This window comes from Tauraco erythrolophus, chromosome 5, assembly GCF_009769465.1.
Source record: "Tauraco erythrolophus isolate bTauEry1 chromosome 5, bTauEry1.pri, whole genome shotgun sequence".
Lineage (NCBI taxonomy): Eukaryota > Metazoa > Chordata > Aves > Musophagiformes > Musophagidae > Tauraco > Tauraco erythrolophus.
This window is the reverse complement of record NC_141469.1, coordinates 84342379-84358299: the sequence shown is the minus strand read 5'-3', so window position 1 is coordinate 84358299 and position 15921 is coordinate 84342379. Positions and strand designations below refer to the sequence as shown.

The window sequence follows — 15921 nt, the reverse complement described above, 5'->3', positions numbered from 1 at the left end:
CTTTCTTTCCTCTTGTGGAAACTTGTTCCCACCCCATCTTCTGCAACAATAGAATAAGCACTATATCAAAAACGTGAAATTCCCTGGGAAAAAAAAAAAAAAAAACAACAACGTATTTATTCTGGACAGGCAGGAGAGAATAGTTTTAGTTATTGTGGCCGGTTTCACAAGAACACACGCTGAAATCCCATTAATGGGGATGGTGCAGAAATGTCCTGCACTGCAGCCTTCAGAAATCAATCCCCAAATTACCTAAACAAGCCCCCCTCAGCTCACTGGCTGCTCTGGGAGCTTCAAATGGTCTGGGGCTAAAGGCACACAGCCTTGATTTAGTGGGTAAATAAAAAAAGTATACGTTCTCCCAAATTTCTGACTTGAAACAAAACTCACAACGTACTCCTTTATTTATTTTTTTTTTTTCCGCGGGAGTCTTTTGCTCCCAGGCTTACAGAAATAAATCTGAGAATGTGCAACCTAAAAGCCAAAAGCAGGAGCCAAATGCCAAGGCTCAACGTTGACTATTACTATATAAAGCCTCGCAAAGCCCAGTCTGGGCTCTTTTAGGGAGTCTGGCCCAGGCTGGGGGAGGCAAGGGGCGAGGAGCATCAGGCACAAAACTGAGAAGACCCATTTGAAAATCCGCCTCCTTTACAAACCATTGCCATATCCCACTCTCCCCATATGTTGTATGGGTGTAAGTGATTATCTGCTCATTTTCTAGCTTCAACATATGTGTTTTATTTAAAGAGACACGACTAATCCCAACCCCCAGATTAGCTTGTTGTTTCAGTCCTGTGGGTTTTCTTAAGTCATAAAAAAAATCCTCGGAGTTAGGTAGAAAATTGAAAACAAAGGTTAAATAGAATTTCCCAAAATCATCTGCAGAAATGTTTAAATTAAATCCTTGATTTAACACAGCGGTATTGTGCTGGCAGGAGCAGAGGTTTACCAGTCTACTTTTATTTACTCAGCTGATTGAAATGCAGAAAAAGTAAACATCCTGGGTTTGGTGCAGTGAGGAAGGAGCTAGAGTTTTGAAAATGCAAGGTTTCTTCTCCTTTGGTAGGAAGAGCTTACATCACCGATGCAGAAAAATAATTTGTAGCAGGTATCCTTTTACTAAAGGCAGATTAATTTGTGCTTTATATCAGCCATTTTATAAACAAGTCAAAGTAGGGAGGCAGTAGGGATTATTTCGCATTTTTCTATTGAGATTTAAGCTCATCTGTAGGTTTCCAGATCTTTTTTTTTTGTTTAATCATTAGACACTACAACTTGGAAATGGTTTGTGATGCCAAAGGGTCTGGAATGGAATACTGCATTGGGTTCCCCCGAGGGACTTGGCTTGCAGAACAGCCACACTTTAAACCTTCGTTACTTCTGGATTTGCAGTTGCTTAGGAGTGCACAGCAAGGACACGGTACAACTAAGGGGTCCAGCTCTTGGGAGCGTGCCCAGTGCAGCGTCTGGGTACAGAAGGCCCAATCCTGCATCTTCAGTGTCCTCAGTTCCCAGCAAAGTCAAGGCTGAGGGTCTGTGGCAACGTTCAGACTCCTGCTTTGGAGCAGCGCGTGGGGACAGGAGGTCACACGCACCCGTGCAGCTTCCAGGAGGTGCACGCGTTGGTGGCGAGTGGTGGAAAGGAGAAGTTTCAAAGGGTTTGAAATGTAAGCTACAGGAGCCACAGTGAACCTCTGTTAAACATGACCCCAAATCCTGACTGGCCATTACCTGTACCTTCTAATGTTGAATAAACCAGCGGTACCTGTAAAGAATGAGCTTTCTGTTAAGATTTTCATACAGCCCTACTAACAAAACAGCAAGGCTGCTCAAGAATAGGGTGTTGAAAATCTCTGCTGTACAGCCAGCTGTGCTGTGTGCACCTCCCAGGATCATGAAGAAGAAAGCACCATGCCTCCTGGTCCCCAGCAGCTCAGCGCTGCTCCTCCAGAGCCTTATCTGCATGAGCAAACTTCGAACAGGCAGCCTAAAGCAAACCTGGGAAAATCGCTTGGGGTGGGCACAAAATGAAGTATTTACAAGCTTCCTACCGAGAAAAGATACGACACGTTGATGTTTTGCCAGAGCGCAGGGTTTGTGAGCACCTCGGAGGCAGAAACCCTGCTGATGCTGAAAAAGCATCCGAGGTTGCAGTGCTGCCTGGGTGCCGTTTTCACCCAGTGATGTTGATGGCAGCATCCCATTTTCTTTGTTGCAATCCACTGCTGTTTTCAGTTTTTCACAGAAGGGTTTGGTTAATATCCGACTGGTTTGGCTTCGGGTTTTGCTTGTTTATCTCTGGTATTTGTGATGGCTGGGTTAATGTTGTCTGGTGATTATAAAGCACTAGTCTTCCCGCTGACAGGAGTCATCCTTTCAGAATTTTTAAAAAAAAAAAAAAAAATCAATCAGTGGTTATTGATTTGAGAGAGTGTCCTGGAAGATGTGAAATACCTCAGGTCTTTCCGTGAACCCATAAATCATGATTATTGTTTTAAAAGACCATACATTTTAAGTATTTTGTCAGCAAGCCCTGCTGGTGCTATTTGGATAATACAAATGTGTCTAAAGGCTTTGCAGAATCCATACCACGTGGAAACAATCAGATGTGTGGTTACGCACCAGTGTGGTTTGAATAATCATGCCATGCCTTTGCAAAGTTAGGAGGAAGGAAATAAAAAGGGTAAGCAATTCTGAGGGTAATTAATTACTTGCAGAAAATGAGATGAGCTTAACAGAATTGCTCTTTCCAATCGCAATAATTAAGAACGAATCTCAGAAAGCAGGCCATGACTTCCGCGGGTGAGTTGGGGGGGAAAGGGGTGATGCTTTGCCTTTGGCAGAAAAAATCAGGCATAAGTTGCCCCAAATCCTGGGTTTGGGCATCAGGTAGGGCCAAGGAAGGTCTGGCCTCATTGGTGTGGATAAAATTATCAGAGCTACCGGTGGAAGTCAGAGGTGGCTTTCGGTCTATATAAAATTCCTGTTATGCCAGAAGGTATGACCCCAGCCTTTGCAGATCTCCAAGTCATATCTCCAAGGTGCTCCAGAGGGCTGGAGCACCTTTCCTATGAGGACAGGCTGAAAGAGTTGGGGCTGTTCAGCCTGGAGAAGAGGAGGCTCCAGGGTGACCTTATAGCGGTCTTCCAGTACCTCAAGGGGGCCTACAAGAAAGATGGGGAGAGGCTGTTCAGGAGGGCCGGTTGTGATAGGACAAGGGGTAATGGTTTTAAAATAGAGGGAGGTAGATTCAGATTGGATATTAGGAAAAAATTTTTTACCATGAGAGTTGTAGAACACTGGAACAGGTTGCCCAAAGAGGTGGTGGATGCTCCATCCCTGGAGACGTTCAAGGCCAGGTTGGACAAGGCCCTGAGCAACCTGATCTAGTTGGAGATATCCCTGTTCCTTGCAGGGGGCTTGGACTAGATGACCTTTGGAGGTCCCTTCCAGCCCTAACCATTCTATGATTCTATGATTCTATATAAAGCCAGGGATTTTTTCTGCAAATGAAGATGTGACAGGCCTGCTGACCCCCGAGATAGTTACAGAGGTCTTCAGGGGACTGGCCACCTCCCATCAAAGTCAATCCAGGAGCTGGAAAATGAGACTTGGAAATGATGGCTTGGAAAGCCGTGCGATGGATGCCAGCAGCCTAAGGAAGGCGATTAGGAAGACATTTGGCTTCATGCCATCAAAGTGGTAACTTTGTCACGAAACACGAACACAAAATCCTTTAAGCACTCTTTTATTGCTTGCAATTGATTTTTCTCACCATGAAGAAGCTCCTTCACTAATTAGTGATGAACCTGCTTGCTTTATGAAGGGGAGTGCCGGACTTTCCAACTCCTTCCTGTAGATTTTCAGCAGTTCGATAAATCGATCTTTTCTAATCCTTGAAATTTAAAAAAGAAAAAAAAAAAAAAAAAGGGCAAAGAAAACAAACATCCCTACTGCCTCATCTTGGCAGGCGGTGGGGAGACACAATAGCACACTTTGTTTTGTGTCTCTCTCGTGCCTGCCCGCAGGAAACGTCTGTCTCTGCTTTATTTGCGCCACGGTAAAACGAATTCCACGGGTCTTTCCAAATGCTTTCGAGGGGGCACATCATCCATCTGTTTTTATTTGGGTTTCGTCACCCATAACAGCTACTGAAGGTCCTCTGTACTCACTTGGACGTGCTGTTTTGAGGCCTCAGCACTGAGTCCGTGTGCTTGCTGAGCCTTTTCCTGCTGTCGGAGAGAAGGGAGAATACTTTGAATTGGGATGACCTTTGGAGGTCCCTTCCAGCCCTAACCATTCTATGATTCTATGATTTGAATTGTCAAAAGGGTGATAAATTCGAGATGGGTGAAGTTAAACCGTAAAGAGTTGAATAAAATCATAACACCTGAAGTTGATTAGTTGTGTAGGGTTTTATGAAAGGCCCAGTTTTACTCTAAATGTGGCTCAAAAACTACACTTTAATAAGTATCCAGAAAAAAAAAAAGAAAGTAAACTCTTTCCAAAACATAAGAAGACCAGACATTATTCTTTTTAAATGAGAGCTGAGTAGCTGCTTTTTGATAACAAGCTTTCTCTCTTCAGCAGCATTTTAGGACCAATCTGTGTGTGAAGGTAAATTCTTGCCTTACTTTTCCTGCCGCAAAAAAAAATGAAGGCTGTAGCAATCAAGGATATTGCCAATCTACATACATGGAAGTGGTTTGCATCATATAATATAAGCTGCAGGTTGCCTGTGCCTCTGTGTTGGAGTGCCAGTGTGTGTTCTGGTAATTCGGTCACCTCGTGCCAAAAAGGTTCATGTTGGAGTTTTAAAAGGACAGGCAGCACGAAAGGGGTTTCCAAGCTTAGCGTGAGTTGGTTTTGAAACTCCTTAAGCATCTAAACAAGCATGATTTGTAGCTAATTTTAGCAACTTTTAAAAAAAGTATTGGCCTGGAAATATCACAGGAATATAGAAGGTAATATGAACAATCCTTTCTCATCATTAAAGGAGAAAGTACTCTGGGATATTGAAAGACATCTAACTTAAATAAGATTTTGAAAGAGTTTTACATGATGTATAATTAACCTTAGGAAGTCTTTGCCTCAAGGTAAAGTCAGGGCTTTTTTAAGATTAGAAAATGAATTAGGTATTTATACAGATTGGTGGACCATCCACTATCCATCATCTGGGCTTCGGAGAAACAAAAGGGAGGCGAGGTGAGATTTTGCAGGTTAAAGGAATAACGCAACTGCTAAAGATCAGCTTTTGAACTTCAGGTGTTTGAAAGTGAAGCCCCCATCTAAACCATCATTCAGGTTTCCTTTCCAGTCAGTAGAGAAAGTTATTTCTTCAGGGAATGGCCAAGCCTCACCTACCTCAAATACCTGTTCTTGTAGGGGATAAATTGCTCTTTGGGGGTACCAGTCTTCCGTTAACTATGGAGGGATCAGAGTCACGTAGTTTAAATTCAATGGGCTGTATCCCTTACTGCCAGGAACTGGAAGAATTTGTTCAAATCTGGAGAAAGCACTTTAAATCTAGCATCTCAAGCTGTGCCAGGCTAGGTTTTCCAATGATTTCTAATTCTACTACTATTTGCTTGTACCGCTAGTGAATATAATCTCAGTTTTCCAGTTAGCAGCTCCGTTTTCCTGTGAGCTAAGGCTCTTCCAAAGCTTTCCTGTTGTCTAAGTGATGGTTTTCCTGTATTGCAGATAATGACACAGTATTACTGCAGCACTGATAGGTTTCACAGAATTTACCGGGGGAAAAAAAAAAAAAAAAACCAACACATTCAGGAGTAATTTTTTGTCAGACACGAATTGTTGCTAACACAAGAGTTAAGCTCCTTACAACACTTGAGTTGGTAAAATGAAAAGGAATGATCTGTATTTCATGAAGGATATAAAAGACTAAGTCCTACGAGCCCTATGTGTAGAGATTTGAAGTGTTTGGGAGTTAGGTGTCTTTGAAAATCTCACTTCTTTCGGCACCTGCTTGCTTCAGACAGTGGGTCTTGGGCACATCTGGGTTGGAAATGGGGTACAAACTGCTCAGAAAACTTCAGGTTTTCTCCTGAGGTGCTTTGAAGTTTTAGCCTCAAGCTAAAAGGCAATCTGAATTTACCGATTTTACGTTTTGTCTGTGCAAAGATGAAAAGGAGTTTTCAGCTGCCTTGAAGAAAGGCAATTACGGATCGCTGAAGAACTTCAGGAGGGTCCTGATGGCAACCACAGAGTAAAAAATTTCCTTAATTTTTTCTTTTTATAAGCTATCACCAGCAACATTTCAACAGTAAAATCTTTACCATAAAACCTGAGTGCTTGTGAAAACAGTAATAGAAATTCATACCCTGCTCCTGCCCACATGGCTGGGCTGGGAGCTCCAGACTGTCTCACGTCTTCATTTAATTTAATTGCATCGCGGGGAGCTGCAGGCCCTGCAGTGCCAGATTTGCCATGAGCACAACAGGAACCTGCCTCCATGATCTTGCAGGCTGAGTGAACGAGAGGGCAAAGAGTAGCAGTGGGATTTGACCAACAGCATGCTACACAACTGGGATGGGCTGGAGATCCCTGCTGGTGCAGCTAAGGGGGGAGCCTTTATCATAGAATCATAGCAATGTTTTTTTCTGTGTTTCTGGTCCCTCCCCAGATGCATTGCAGGTGCAGAGGTCACACTGTCTCAACCTGTGCTTTGCTAAACCAAAGGAGCTGAGCTTTCCTTGCTGTGTCTTGGAATCAGGGACTCAGTTCCCTGCATCAAGCCACCTCCTCTGTGCCTCCTTCCTCCTGCCTTCCTGATCCTGATGTGATTTGGGCTTTCCCCATGCGTGGTTAGATACCACTTTTGAATGCCCTAGGGTAGCTCAGATGTTCTCATGCAGCTGGCAGATGTGGCACAAGATCTAAGGCGAGCAGCTGTCAGGGTGGCAGCTGATAACCAGAGGGGTTCCCTGCAGGGATGGCAGGGAAGCTTAAGGAAGTGGTTGGATGCTGGAGCAGAGCTGCAGGGAGGAGTGGAGGGGAGGGTGGGAATGGAGACAGGGAGGGCTACAGTCCAGGGATGCTGTGGGTGCTCAAGCTGAGAGAGCACTGCTTACCTGTCAGTGATGTGGTAGCTACCTTGTCGCCCGTGGTGTGTCCTCTACTTGTATCTCGCTGCTCAGAGTGGGGTTAGGGCAAGTGTTATGTGGCCAGATCCAGCGTATTCGATGACTGTTCCTTCTCTTTCTCAAAGACCTCAGGTGACCATGCCAGGGCAAAGCTGGGACTGGCAGCATCACTGCCTCGTCTGTCTCAGCCAAGGACAACGTGGGGAGAAAATGTGAATGTTTTGCACAATGTACTGTGTGAAACCACCTTTCTCCCATGAGGACTAAATCCTGCTCCAGTTGATTCTCAGATGCCCCCCCTGTGGCTTCAGGTGCATGTAAACGGTACAGAAGTTGTCTGTACATGGCTTTAACTGTTGTGAAGAGAAAACACAAAGCCTCATCTTGGACATACTTAGTGTCCCTCTCAGTCAGAAGTTACTGCTGAAAATAATTCAGCTTTAATACAACTTCTTTCTAACTCGAGCTGAAGCGGGTCCGCTCCAAGTGGAGAGGTTTGTTTAGCAGAGGGTATAGCTTGACAGCTTGCCAGTCTAGACCAAAGAAGGTCTTAGCAGGATAGACTGGCCCTGGTGTCACGTTTTGAGGTCAAAAGACCAGTCTATCAGCTCCCAAGTCAGGCGAGACCCTTGGGTCCGACTCCCCCTGCCCTCTCTTGGCAGCTCAGTGAGTCGGAGGGTGATTCGCCCACTGATTAGGGATCGTCACTAGTAGTACTATGGGCCAACTCCTTATAATAATTCAAAAGTTTCCGGAAACATGCATATATATTTTATTTGTGACAGAATACAGGTTCGAGGATAGCCGGTGATAGGGACTGACTACAAAAACAACTTTAATTGAAATACTGCAGTGATAATATAAAACGATTACTGATCAGTGATAGTATTAAATAGCTAGCAAGATGTTAGTAAGTAATTAAGTAAGTGCACATAACACAGAGCTCTTACCCAACAGGCGTCCCTATGGGGGGGAGAAGAGAGGTTCAGCCCGTCGACTGATCCCAGACGTTCCGATGGGGGGGGCTTCTCCCTAACATCCCCTTTGTTTGCTGCCATTTTATACCTTTTTCGTATCTTTTAAGTGGAGCTCGAGTGACTCTAGTCATACATAACTTTATTAGGATTGGTGTAAATTTCTCTCGTGAGGGGTGTTCACTAATTGGGATTGGTGTAAATTGCTCGTTTGAGGGGTGGTCGCAGAGGCAGGTGGGGGTGTGATTTAGTAGCTGAAGGACACAATTTCGCCATCACTGCTGAGGCAGCGGTTGTGATTCACTTCCCTCGATGGCATTTTTATGGTCATCTTTACCAGGCGCCTCTCATCCCTGATAACAGGGATGAGCCGTGATACCTCCGTACCACTCTGCTCCCCATCTCAAGGGTATTGCGTGGGCCTTGTTCGTTGTTTCTTGTCCCCGATAACAGGGATGAGCCATGATACCTTCGTATCACTCTACTCCCCATCTCAAGGATATTGAGGCCTTGTTTGTTCCTGGGAGCAGCAGCTGTGCTTCATCTCAGAGCTGCTCTAATATTAGCTGAATTCTAGGGAACAATGTTTTTCCATTCCCCTCCAATTTCAGTCATTTTCCCACACCTGGTTACGTTGGCAGGGGTAATTAAATGAACATACTGAGCCAGCCTCCATCTCTGGCACCCATGGTGGCAGCCGCGAGGGATCGCAGGTTCAAAAGCTCCATGCCAGGGGGAAGAGGAGGCGTGGGAGTTGTCCTGCCCTCCCTACGTGTTGCACATCACCCGCCGTGCAGGCACAGTTAGGTGCAGAGCCTGTCCCAGGTGGTCAGGGAGACTTCCCTAGGAAAATGGTTGCGACTAATCTTGTGTCTTCACAGTGGCAGGAGCTCATTTTGAGTGGTCCATCTTGGCTTCTTCTTCACTGCTTTGCACTCTTGCTTGGCAGAGTCTTTCCTTTGTCCTTCCCCACGAAACGGGAGCAAATAGATCAATGCTTTCTGTGACTTAGGGCTTCAGAAGGTCCCAATGCCGTTATCTCAGCAAGAAGATAACACTGCAGTCTGGCTCGTAAGTTGGCAACTTGGGAGTTATGGCAATAAAGAGGTTCCTGTAACACACCACAGCACTGCAGACGGAGAGTGCTGGAGGCACGCGTGAAGTTTTGCCACCCGAACGCATTAAAACCTTCTGGGGGGGCTACGCTGGAGTTTCAAAATTCGTCTTCTCCAGAGATACCCACGATTTTGCAAAGAGATTTCAAAGTCAATCGAGAGTTGCGTGATTGGAGCCAGGAGGGGTGGCTGCAGCTCGCAGCTAATGATTCTTGCTTCTGCTCAGTTCTCTGGGGCAGCGAGCCAGGCTGGCCAGTGTGTACCAGGCACCCCTGATGCTGGTCTGTCTTTGGTTTTGGTGCTAGCTGTTGGGAGAAGGGAGGGGGACTAGCAGTAAGCTATATTCTCTCTGTCACTATATTTCTAATGTTGGTGTTCTTGTCTTTACGTCTATGCATTCTTTAGCTATGAGGATAACAGACCCTTCATCAAGTAAGAATGACCTGAATGGCTGATAAATTTCATTTATCAGTGTGGTCTCATGAACCAGCTGTCAGATCAATATTGAAAAATCATTAAAGCTTCTGTCATTCGCATTTGAGGCAGAAGAGCAAACTGTGCAGGAAAACGGTCAGGCATACAGCTAATGTGCAGAGTAAACGTGCTGCATGTGTATTGCCAACCAGTTGTCACCATATTGGCTTTATATTCTTTGATTGGACTTTACTTGAATTCAAAGTGAATGTTCCCAAGTTAATCCTGTGCAGTACAGACTTGTTATACCAATAGCAACCCTCGGTCCACTGTGCTGTGCCACTGGGGGTGCTTTAGGGTCATATAAACACAGAAGGAAATTTTCAGAAAGGTGCACGGGTGGTAAATCCCCATTGATTCCCATTCTGGTTAATGGAAGCAGTGCAAGCAAATCTGGGTTCAGTGCATTGGAGACTCATTGGAGTACCTAATTGTCCCTAATTGGAGATCTCTGATTTTCAGTTACACTAAAACATGGATGGTTTTGTTTCTTTATTGCTATGAAATTGCAGTACGGAAAAGAAAAACCGTGAAAAAGCAATAGCAAGTCTGTACAAAGTGCCAAACAAAAACCACAAGCCACACCAAAAAATGCTGCGAAGAAAGCCAAAAATACCTAGAAATTACATGCCTTCGGGCATCCGTGCTTGTTCTCCTGCAACCAAAAAGTAATGTGCAGTAGCACGAAATAGAAGCAAATCAACTTTGCAGTAGACTTTCAGTTTGTTCTTCTGGTGAAGAGTCCTTTGTGTTTGTTCTTGCAGCATCATTCCCATGTTCTTTTTCATTGCTTGGTTCTTTTTTTTTTCCTGTGGCTAGGGGATGGAGCTATTCAAAGTCATCTCCACACCCTCCTTCTCTCCAGGTCTTGTTTTCTGAAGCACAACACTGTAATGGGTGCAGTTTGCACTGTTGAGGGTCTTCTGACCCACAGATTCTTTTCCACCACTGAAGGCAGCATATGTCAACTAAATAACTTTTTCACTTCTGCACACCTCTGCAGCCAAAGGCTCTCTAATCGGGCCCAAGAATTGGCTGTTCTTTGGAGAAGAATAGTTTTCTGATATCCTGGGAATCATTTTTAAAAGACTCTGTAAATGCAGGAAGCTTTTAATTGTGGAGGAGAGGAGAAGGAGGAGGGAAAAAAAAGTGGTTTCCACTTCATTTGTTGTTCTTTTTTTAAGGCAAAAGAAATTTGTATTTTTGAAATTGGCATGCAATTAAGATGGTAATGTGCTCTCACCGATGGCTGAATCTCGGGTAGAAAAACATAGCAAGCGACTGAAGCTGCAAAGTTTATCTAGTGGCTACCTTTCTGAAGGATTTTGAGAGTGCATTTTCAATTTGCATTGTGCTAAATATTTATTAGCGGGATTGACTGGAAATGCTTCAAAGGAGCTGTTCTGGTCTGCTAGGTACATAATAGTGATTTTTAAAGAACGGCCTTAATAAGCGGTTACCTTAGGGAGCTCTTCTGGTCGTGTGGTTAAATAATACATATTTTAGAAACTCCAGTGGAAGACTTAACGCTGTATTTTTGTTCTAATACCTAAAGAAAAAAAAAATAAAAAGCAAAACATGAACACAACATCAGTGTTCTTCTGTTTGTGACAAGCCCTGCTAAAAGGGAAAGGATTCAAGGCTGCAGCTACCATGGAGATTGTCTACCTGACCTCTGCAGGACTTATTTTTCCCCTAATCTGCTGCTGCTTCATCTTTCTCCCCCTCGCCCTATGTTCTGCTTCGCAGGTGGAAGCTCAGATATGCCCAAACCCTGGCCAAGTTTCTACAAGGCTGTGGTGGCTTAGAAACGTAGGCAGGTCCTTGTCCTTGCGAGCCCTTCTGCAGCACCCCAGGCTGCTGTTGGGGCGCACAAGGAAACAGAGGTGCTGGCTGGATGCAGGCTGGTCTCCTTGGGGGAACCGAAGGGTTAAACTGTGAGGGAGAGGTGCAAAGATTGGGTATCATTTGCATTCATTTTTGTGATGTTACACCAAATAATAGCAGGGGAAGACAGAAGAAAGAGGGAAAGGGCAGAGGGATGCTCATGGTGCTGCTTGCTACGCACTTCACGCTGTGCTTCTCAGCTAGAAGTTGACTCCCTCCCCTGTGCAGCAGCAATTCTTTTAAAGTTGTAGGTAATTTAGCATGTGGGAACTAGGGAGATGGCTAGGAGCAGGCCCCAGTTCCTATCCTGCTTGTCACACTTCATCTCGTGTTCTGATATCGGAAGATCAGTCTCTGAGAAGTTAATTTAGCAGATGACTGAGTGTTATTTAGCCGGGTAACATGGAATACTTCTGCCATCCTAGCAGAGCTTCCAGCTTTCCTGAAAGTGCACTGAAAAAAATAACGCTCAGCAGCTGTCCCGTGTCCCCAGCCCTGTCTGTCCAAGTAGAAAGTTGCTGGGAGAAAGCAAGCAGAAACTGTGGGCTACCCAAATTTGCTTGAACAGTGCTTGGGGCCAAGCGATGGCTGCACCCTGACTCCCACCTCCCTCCCGGGCTGGAGCAGGTGATAATCACAGAATCACAGAATCCCAGAATTTCAGGGATTGGAAGGGACATCAAAAGAACATCTAGTCCAATCCCCCTGCTGGAGCAGGACCACCTAGATCAGATCACACAAGAACGCGTCCAGGCGGGTTTGGAACATCTCCAGAGAAGGAGACTCCGCAACCTCTCTGGGCAGCCTGTTCCAGTGTTCTGTTCCCCTTACTGGGAAGAAGTTCTTCCTCATGTTTAAGTGGAACCTCCTGTGTTCCAGCTTAGATCCATTTCCCCTTGTCCTATCATTGGATGCCAGTGAGAAGAGCCTGGCTCCATCCTCATGCCAGTCACCCTTTCCATATTTATAAACATTAATGAGGTCCCCCCTCAGTCTCCTCTTCTCCAAGCTAAAGAGACCCAGCTCCCTCAGCCTTTCCTCAGAAGGGAGATGCTCCACTCCCTTCATCATCTTTGTGGCCCTGCGACACAAAGCTGAGTTTTGCAGCAGTTGTGAAGATGGATTGCCCCTTCTTTTCTCTGAGCAGAAGCGTGGGAGCAGCTACTGTTCTAGCAAACGTGGCCAGTGTGAGTGCCCATCTGTGGATACGTATTTCCCCACGTCGCAGGGTGGAAGAAGCGGGAAGCGCCATCTCGGAGAGCCTCCTTGTGCGGAGCCGAGCCGGCAGGCGGGGAGGGCTCCCCACCTGCTTGCAGGTGTTTATCTGGCTCACGGGAACAAGGGGGGTCACTAAAATACAGCAATACCAGGTGTCTTGGTGTTAAGCGTAAAGAAGCCAATCCAGCTGGCACTCCTGCCCCAGTGAAACCAGTGGGCACTAAAAAAGTGACATTTAGAGTTGTCATTTTGGTTGGTTTATTTTCTTTTCCTGCCATTTGCAGAAATAGCATCTACATGTCATTTACATACACACTGCTTTTACGTTAAAAAAAAAAAAGAAAAGAAACATTGTGGTTACAAATATGCTTTGGTTGTCATAAATTCCTATGCTCATAACATTTCCATTTCCGTATATTTCCTCAAGCTTGAGGGTTTGCAAACTACATCCAGCTTGAAGACAAAACTCCCTACGACTTATTTTTATACGCTATTTTCTTTTTGCTAAAACCATGGGCAAAGTCTTCCTGCTTGTAGATGCGTGCCTTCTTTTGTAGATGAAAAACCAATCCCTTTCCTTTTCTTTTTGTTTCTCCCAACAGGTCCTGGGTTATAGGTGCAATAGCCCTACTCTGCCTATTAGGACTGACCTGGGCGTTCGGACTCATGTATATTAATGAAAGCACAGTCATCATGGCGTATCTCTTCACCATATTCAATTCTCTGCAGGGAATGTTTATATTCATTTTCCATTGTGTCCTCCAGAAAAAGGTAAGACAGACGATTCCCAGCAGAGGTGGGAATTACCAGAGGTGGTAATGGGGTGTTTTGTTGCCTGACAACCACAGCATAACATCACCCGCGTGCCCTGAATGCGTCTCAGGCAGATTTATCTCTGTGCACCCGATGCGGGTGGTATTTAGACTGGAAACCAGCAGGATGCAGGGGAGCGAGGCGCTAACGAAGATACATAGGTGGCAGTGGCATTTCAGCAGCCGTGGCGCTGGCAGCGAGCGCGTCGGAGGCAGCTGGCAGCGTGCGGGGCTTTACTGTAGCCAATGTGGGAGAGGGCTCTGCCTGCTGTCAGCCACGTTCTCCTTGCCCTACCTGAAAGAGCGCAGATTTAGATTAGAGATAAGGAAGGAATTTTTCACTCTGAGGGTGGTGAGGCACTGGCACAGGTTGCCCAGAGAAGCTGTGGCTGCCCCATCCCTGGCAGTGTTCAAGGCCAGGTTGGATGAGGCTTTGGGCAACCTGGTGTAGTGGAGGGTGTCCCTGCCCATGGCAGGGGGGTTGGAACTAGATGATCTTTGAGGTCCCTTCCAACCCGAACCATTCTATGATTCCATGTCAGTGTGAGACTGGATTGACTCCATGAGCATCTGGAAGGTCCTCGCGTGGCTGAGCGCTCGCAGCAAAATGGAGCTTTACCTTCTCATTTGCAGTCCCTGCAGGACATCACCCTTTCCTATAGCAGTGTGTTTGGGGTGATGGTATGTAACAGGGGCTGCTTCTCCAGCTTTTTTAAGAACTGAAGGACCTGTGTTCTGCAACAGTCCATCAGCCTTTGTATTGCTTGTTCCTAATGTGGGCTTTTGGAAATATTCCTCAAAGCACAGTAAGTGCTTCTTGGTGGAACTTGAAGTATCCCCAATTAACATTTGCAAGATGACAGCGGAGTAACTTACTTAGGTAAACTCTGGGGGGAAAAAAAAAGTAAAAATAGAAATCTCTGTGCATATATGTAGATCAAACTTACAGCCTCTGTCAATCAGTAACAAATAATTTTAAGAACTGTTTAATTCTCCACTGAAATTCAGTAGTACAGAGCTCTCCAATTCTGTGCGTGTCTGCTGATAATTTTTTACGTGTGTGTTGGTTTCAAAGGGCAGTTTCTTTACCCAGTATAAACACAAGAGTTTGTGCATGGATACATCTGAGTCCCAGTTTCTCAGTGTAACCAGTGGCTTTTACTGAAGTGGCTTACTGGGTAAAGTTAGGGCCATGTTGAGGTCTGTTGTCCGTCTGAGAGCCCCAGGCTTGCTCCTGTGTTACCCACATTTTCCTGTACAGGGAAGGGAGATCTGACCTATGAAAACTTCAGCAAAATTCATCCTAGCAAGGGAGCTCTGCGAGCAATGCCTCTGGAAGGATCTGCAGAGCTGTGCAAAAATGTCATTCTTGAAACCAAAGGAAGAGTTTTGGGTTTCAGAGTTTTGTCCTTGTCATTTCATCTCAGATTGGTGCATTGTAAAAAGCTTAAAAGCTTTATGCAGATGCAACTTCCTGTTGATGATCCCAAAACTTTCGGCAAGAAAGTTTCCAGGCAAGATGATATTAAGAATGTAGGAAGCATCACTGTTGCTAATTAAACCTGCAGGTGCCTCTTTGACAAGGAGTTTGAATTTCTGCAGCATTCTCACTGGTCCATCCTCTCACCTCCAGTGCACCTCGCAAAGGGTCAGTCCCTAACCCAGTATCCCAGCACGGCACCACAGCCTCCTTGGCTATCGAGGTGCTCACTTGGCATGGAAGAACCCTTCTCTTTTCTGTCTTAAGCCAGTCTACACTCTTAAACCATCACTGATAACTGTGAAATTGCTCCTGGTTTATGGCTGCAGAGAGGGAAGGAGAATGCAGGTAGTACCTTGCTGTGAGGTGGATGCATCTCTCTGACCCAAGAGCTGAAAGAAGAGTTATTTGAGAGGAGAAAAAAAAAAAAGAAATCCTTTCCTATCTATCATGGACTAGAAAATCAGCAAAAAGCCACAGAGAGGAAAACAGTGGGTGGCTAATTAAAGCAATTGAATTATTTTCTCTTAGCAAAGGATTGATTAGGCACTCGAGCATATTGAGCACTCGTGGTATTGTGTTTGTCTCAAACCCTTAAGGAAGAGCCTAATGAAAAAGCTGTAATTTGCCATTTAAACAGTTGTTTCACAGAGTTTTGAAATGCTCATAGATAGTCTGGCAAAATTTCACAGCTAACCATGTGCTCCAAGGAACCTCAACTGGTGTTTTGGACGTGCATGGGTTTTTGGGGCTTTTTTTTGTCAATGGGCAATGTGAGCTGCTTTTGGCTTTTCATTACAGTCTGTTCATTTTCAGTCTTGTCCGATCTGGTTTCTGGGTATTGCTACCCATAAGAAA

At 45.2% G+C, this 15921-nt stretch overlaps 1 protein-coding gene across 17 annotated transcripts in view; it reads left to right on the top strand.

Moving 5' to 3' along the window:
- Positions 1-15921, top strand: part of ADGRL3 (adhesion G protein-coupled receptor L3) — a 337188-nt gene that overhangs the window by 250792 nt on the left and 70475 nt on the right. For 9 of the 17 annotated variants that reach the window (XM_086612143.1, XM_086612148.1, XM_086612152.1 and 6 more), the window contains one exon: positions 13374-13542. In XM_086612143.1, coding sequence (XP_086468269.1) covers positions 13374-13542 — 169 coding nt within the window. Of the gene's footprint in view, positions 1-9597; positions 9625-13373; positions 13543-15921 lie in introns of all 17 variants that reach the window. The other 8 variants (XM_086612141.1, XM_086612149.1, XM_086612146.1 and 5 more) reach the window with 1 other exon arrangement.